The sequence below is a fragment of the Melospiza melodia genome, chromosome 4, assembly GCF_035770615.1.
Source record: "Melospiza melodia melodia isolate bMelMel2 chromosome 4, bMelMel2.pri, whole genome shotgun sequence".
NCBI lineage: Eukaryota > Metazoa > Chordata > Aves > Passeriformes > Passerellidae > Melospiza > Melospiza melodia.
In genome coordinates, this window is record NC_086197.1 from 15,765,071 (window position 1) to 15,771,454 (window position 6,384).

At 38.1% G+C, this 6,384-nt stretch overlaps 1 protein-coding gene across 2 annotated transcripts in view; it reads left to right on the forward strand.

Annotated features, from left to right (window-relative positions):
- GNPTAB (N-acetylglucosamine-1-phosphate transferase subunits alpha and beta) overlaps window positions 1–5,161 on the forward strand; it is a 40,317-nt gene extending 35,156 nt beyond the window's left edge. Inside the window, exons 19-22 of one of the 2 annotated variants that reach the window (XM_063154005.1) lie at window positions 1,022–1,189; window positions 2,716–2,806; window positions 3,397–3,454; window positions 3,959–5,161. In XM_063154005.1, the coding sequence (XP_063010075.1) occupies window positions 1,022–1,189; window positions 2,716–2,806; window positions 3,397–3,444 (307 nt within the window). In that variant the 3' untranslated portion in view covers window positions 3,445–3,454; window positions 3,959–5,161. The remainder of the gene's footprint in view (window positions 1–1,021; window positions 1,190–2,715; window positions 2,807–3,396; window positions 3,455–3,958) is intronic. The other variant, XM_063154004.1, reaches the window with a different exon arrangement.
- The last annotated feature ends 1,223 nt before the right edge of the window (window positions 5,162–6,384 follow it).

Below are 6,384 nucleotides of genomic sequence, written 5' to 3' on the forward strand. Positions count from 1 at the left end.
TTATTTGATACAGGAGATACAGCCTGCTTGTTTTTGGAGAGCCATATTTTATCTTCTCAGATGTAGCAATTTGAATGCCTGGTTGTGCCCTGCATGTAATTGTCTAGAGCAAGGTGACCAATTATGCCAGATGCAGTACCTTGCCATTCAGTGCTAATTCCTTGTGTAGGCTCATAGACAAGCTCCAGAGCTCTGCTTATTTCCAGATTCCTGTACAAGTCTGAGCTTTGCTCTTTGGGGGAGAACACAGCTGACCAGAACTGCTTATTTACAAAGGTTAGCAGTGACAAGGCACATGTAATCAGATTTGATTTCTGCCTCCGGGGAAAATGTAGGAGTCTTGTATCTCACAATATAAATAAAGCACACAGCCTTGCCCAAATGTGGGAAGGGGGATTTTTGTTGTCAGCACCAGGTCAGAGTGGCCAAGAGTACATAGCAGGCCAGCACACTAGCTGCTGCTTTAGTTTCAATTATATAAATTGTCTGTGATTCAACAGATCAATTTATAGAATGTTCTCAGTAACCTAAAGCCTAGGCACCAAGCTTTGCCCTCTCTTATACAATCTAATATAGTTATGTTGATTTTGTCTAAAGAATTCAGCATGCACGCTAAAATATTAATAGTTTACTATGTTTCCCTCCTACAGTGGAGCTCACTTTGTTATTTAAGAGACTTTACTCACGATAATTTAAAAGTATAAAAACCCTTACCCAGAGATTAATGCTGTGGGATGGGCTCTGGGATGGTGCACACTCTAGTACCCATTAGATGGCAGCATTACATAATTAGAATGTGGCCTGTACTGGATTCTTCTGAGGTTTTGACTTGCTGTCAATCCTAGTCCTTTTAGAATTAAAATGAAAATAATTTAAAATAATGCAACAATAAAACATATGTCTGTTTGGTTTTAAAATGATATGGCATCAATTTTGTTTTAAACGATTATTTTATTGGTTTGGCAATGCCTTTCCCATGTTATCAAGGAAATATTCTAATAAAGGTCATCTTGTTTCCTAGAAAATTCGTTTGCCTCAATGACAATATTGATCACAATCATAAGGATGCACAAACAGTGAAAGCAGTGCTTAGAGATTTTTATGAGTCCATGTTTCCCATCCCTTCCCAATTTGAACTGCCAAGAGAATATCGGAATCGTTTCCTTCACATGCATGAACTCCAAGAATGGTATGTACCACAAGTTCTTTTCAAGTTATTCTAGTGCAGTAATATATAATTACCTAAGATACTCTTAACAAGCTGGTTTTCCCCCAGTATTGTCATGAAAGATTTAACAGTGAAAATAGCAGGGTGAGATTTGAATGGACTAAAATATGAGATCTGCAAGATTTGGGTTTTTCCAGTGCTTAAATAGTCATCAATATTTTCTAGGTTCCTAACCTACTGCAAACAAAAGTTGTTGGTTTGTTCCTTTTGTGTGTGGTTTTTTTTTAATAAATCAGGAATTCTAGCTTTCTTTAAATGTAAAAAAACCCCAAACCATTACTATATTTCTGACTAAGTGATTTTTTTCAATCTGTCACATAGCAATAACCATCTGGATAAAAATCATAAAATATATGTGTGTGTCCCTTTTTTATATAATATGTGAAATTTTTGTGTGTGTTGTCTCTTGCCATTTTATAAATAACAACTGAAGAAATTGGAGTAGTTGACTTGAGAAGACAAGCAAAACATTGACAAAACAAGCAAAACATTGGCAGATACAGTGACAAAAATGACACAAGACTAACATAAGTAAACCTGTTGCTGATCAGCAAATCATGAGAAATAGCTGTTAATAAGAAAATAGAAAGCATTAGAGGAACTCTAGAAGGAATCAGAAGGATTGTAGGTGTGCTGTAGTGCTACCAGCCCAGCTGTATTAGTGGCAGAGGGAGCAGGGGCCAAACCCATTTAGCTTTAGAAATTCTGCTGGAGGAGGAAACAAAGTGTTGGCTCCCTTTTAGAGACCCTCCATCAAGTCTTCTTGTAGCTGCAAAAAGATTGTTTATTTTGTCTTGTTTGTAGCCAAAGATGATTCTACCAGAATGTGTTAAGGCAGGTTAAAAAGCTGGTGGAAATCAAAGTATTTTCAGAATCACAGGACAGCATAGGTTGGCACGGATCTCAAAAGATCATCTGGTCCATCATTTCATGGGAAAAGGTACTTAGACTATTTCCTGCCAGCTCTCAAGTGTCCTGGCTACAGGTATATAACTGTAGCACGTAAGGGAATTGCAGTTTGGTCAAAAAGGATATAGTGTGACTGCAAAACCACAGTTGCCACAAGTAGATGGCACTTGGGGATGTAGTTTAGGCCTGGACTTGGCAGTGTTAGCTTAACAGTTGGACTCAAATCTTTGAGGTCTTTTCTCACCTGAAAGATCCCATGATCTAGAATCATGAGCAGTCTTATCTTGGAATCTTGCAGTGGTGCAGACTCTACCCTGTCTCTGGGGAGACTGCTCCAGAAATGATTGTTTTGACTGTAAAAAAGATTTCCTTATATCAAGATGAAACGCAGTCCAACTCATAGCTCTTGCCCCTTGTCCTCTCTGTGGCTCTTTGTGAAGAGAGAGCCTACATCCTCTTTTTAGTCATCCTTTAAGAAATGGAAAAAAACTGTCTTTGCATGTTTTGTGGAAACTCTATAAATATTTGCATTTATGATATATGAAGCTGTTTTTCTGTTTCCTTCTTTCTTTCTCCAGGAGGGCATATAGAGACAAGCTCAAATTCTGGACCCACTGTGTTTTAATAACACTTATTCTATTTACAGTCATCTCATTTTTTGCTGAACAGGTAAAGTTAATGTCTTCTTATCAAATATGTGTAACGCTTAACAGATTGTAGAATCTTCAGAATAACATTGGATGGATTTTTTAAATAGGTTTTGAAAAGTAGATAGGATTTTTCTTTCATAAAAGTAAAGATGTTACATGACTCATTAATAGGTTGCTTTAATTTTTAAGTCACCATGTTGAGATTCCTTGAAAAGAGAATCATATGGGAAAAGGAGAGTGGCACCTTCTCAGGTGCCTTATGACAGTAAAGTCCATCACCAGTGTGCTAAATTTGGGTGCTCAAATTTAGTAATTGTTTTTGAAATTCTTGGTCTGTTAACATGGATATTGGTAGAAGTGTATAGTAAGTTAAGAGGAAGAAAAATTAGTCCAGAAGGGGATCTTAAGTTTCTTAAAGGCCTTATCAGAATCTCTTCCCTAAGTAATTGATTGCAAAGGCTCCTACTGAATTCAAAAGGTTTTGAATCTGACTAAAGGGGAAAAAAACCCTTGACTTCTGCAAGCTTAAAATGGCTTTCTTGAACATGATTAGTCCTGCTAAACTCAGAGGGAGTCAATGGAACAAATCATATGGGTAATTCTTTGCAGGTTGGGGCCTTAAGTAACACTTTCCGTGGTCTGATGAAGAGGGTGTAATTCTTGAAAGGTTGGCTTTTGATTATTATTTTTTTCCCACCTGTAACTTTTGCATGACTCTTTCCCTTGATTTTCAGCCTTTTTTATAGATTAGAAAACTCCATTAGTAACTTGGTTTTGGAAGGGGATACTCAACTCAGTGGTACAGTTAGGAATCTAAATACCATTTTAAGATGCCAGCTTTGTGCTGATCTTCTAAAAATAGAATGTAGTCTTGTGTTAATTTAAATACACAAATTACCTTTTAAAATAATCAGAATAAAGGCATGGTGTATTTTTTTTCACTTTCTGCTTGTATTCTGATTATTGAGAAGTCTAGTGGAAATGTGCACATCTAATAGATGAATTGGAGTAAAAAATGCCTTTCTGGTATAATCAGAAAAAAAAGTACAGTAGTGAGTATTCACCATGGGTGGTACAGATTTGATAGTGTCTAGGATGAAAACCTGACCAGCTGTGGACCTTTAACCCAGCATAAAATACAATAAAATACTGTATTTTTTTCTCTCCTCAGCTAATTGCACTTAAACGAAAGATTTTTCCCAGGAGAAGGATCCAAAAAGAAGTTGGTCATGAACGAATCAAAGTGTAGAAGAGCTTTATTTTGGAGATCAGTCTACCTCAAGCTGTGATTAAGCATTTTAAATGTCTCTCTCATAAGTGTCTTTTCTGGTTTGCTGTTTAACTGTATTGATATGAAGAAAAAGAATCATGCACCTACATTCGAATCTCTGCAGTACTCTTCATGATATAAAAGCTGCTGGAGCTGTGACAATGCAAAATAACAACAACAAATAATTGCAGGACACCTGTACATAGGCAGTTTTCAACAGATCTTACTTTGCAACTCTTAGTTCATGGCCATGTTATCCTTTTTTATAAAAAGGGTTACCTAAACAAATGTAACTGCATTTATTGCAGTGGATGTTGCCAACTAGATAAAATGTTGGAAGGAAAAGTTGTTTGGGATCAGCTTAAGAAGTCCTTGATCTTGCATTCCAAAGCATTTTGCAAATTTCTGTCATTGCTGCTTTTTTAGCCTTCTGGGGAAAATTGAGAATTATGTAACTTGTCATTTAAATTTAGAATACATTTATAGATGTTGACATTCTTTAAAGCACAGTGACAATTCATCTCCCTATTTGTAGTGTGTGATTGGGATTTGAAAGAAAGGTATGCTACTAAAAAATTACACAGTAATAACATCTAATGGTTTATTTGAAAGATGTTTTATACCTGGTGTATTATAGTCCAAAGAATACACAAAGAAATTGTGTTATTTCTTGGTTTGATTACAAAGAGAGGTTGTAATCAAAGGAAAATGATCAAGGTAAAATATTTTACAAGCATTGTAAATCAAAAAGCAAAAGTGCCTCTATATGAATGGGTAAAAAACTTTCAAATTAGAAATGTATGGGGAGCAGTGTTTCACTTCATAAACAATATTTGTACTGACATACGAAGCTGTGGTGTTTTTAAATTTCACGGGGTTTGGCCCTGTATTTTGCTGAGATATCAGAGTAGTGTGGTTTATGTGGGGAAAGGGTACTGAATCTTTTCAAGCAGAAATTTTTGGTGGTGTATCTTCACTTAATTGTATTAGCAGTATTCAAAAACCATTAATTTTTTGTAATCGAATGATGTACAAAATGTATGTGCATATGTACTGTAAAATACTTGGCTTGCTTTGAAATTAACTAAAACGTGATGAACCTTTTGTCTGCCGTTTCTGTTTCAAAGCTCGCACGTTTTGGCAAATTAGCCAGGAATCTGTATATATCTTTGCGTCAAATTTTTTTATTTTTTCCGTTAAGAACCTTGCAGCTTTATTGATTTAATAGCAATTTGAAGCACGGCTCCGTTTTCAACGCGGGATGAAGCTGTTGAGGAGCGTGAGGCTCCGCGGGCGCTGCCCGGCCCCGCTCCTGAGGGCGGCAGCGCCGCGTCCCGGCCGCGCCCGTTCCCGCCCTTTCCCGGCCGCGGCGGGCGCTGAGGCGGCGGCGGAGCCCCGGGAGCGCCGTGAGGGCTGCCCGGGACCCCGGGGCTTTGGGACGGGCGGGGCTCCCTTGGGGACCGGCAGAGCTCCCTCTGCTGCTAAGGGAGGTGCGAGCAGCGCTGTCCCTGCTGCCTGTGCGTCCTCTCGGGCTGCAGCTGACGGCCCCGGTCTCCCTCACTGCTCTGAGGTGGGTCACCACCGTGGAAAGCCACACACAAGCACCCGTTTGTTTAAAATCTTTTTGGGGCAGGGTGGAAAAAAAAGAGGTGAGTTTGTCTAAAAATCATTGTTAAAATATACAGCTGTGGATTGAAGATACTCAGATCGGCTAAAACAGGTACGTACATGGGATGGGCGGGGGCTGCTTAGGCTTGTGAGGTGGCGGGATTGTTTTACACCTGGCTGAGGGGGACTGAGAAGTTTTGCTTTGTAAACTGATTTTTAATACAGTCAAACTGATTTTTAATACAAAGAAAAGTGTTTGTATGCCAGATAAAATAGATGCTTGCAGTTTAAAGTGCCTCAGCAGCACAGGGACAGGCACAGCTAGACATTATGGCCCAGCACTGTCCTCCTTTACATCATGTCCTCAGCAGTCAGTAGTCGAAAATCAGATTAAGTCTTGGCAATTTTCTCACATTTGAGAATAATTCTAATGCAAAGGCTTTTGATTTTCCAGTCTTTTCCAATAAAGAGGCCTGTTTTTCAAGACACTTGTAAAATCTAAAATTCTACATACTACATAGAGAAGCATCAACCTCAGAAAAAGATCGGTATTAAAATGTACTCTTTCCTTAGCATAGTGTGGCCATGTTTGTACAGATCCATGGAATTTCGAATTAAAAATCATTTTCACAGCTATTGAAAAATAACTAAAAATTAAAAATAGGAAATAGGAAACTGAGGTGTGTGAGAGAGTTGATAAATCTACTAAAGTAGATTAA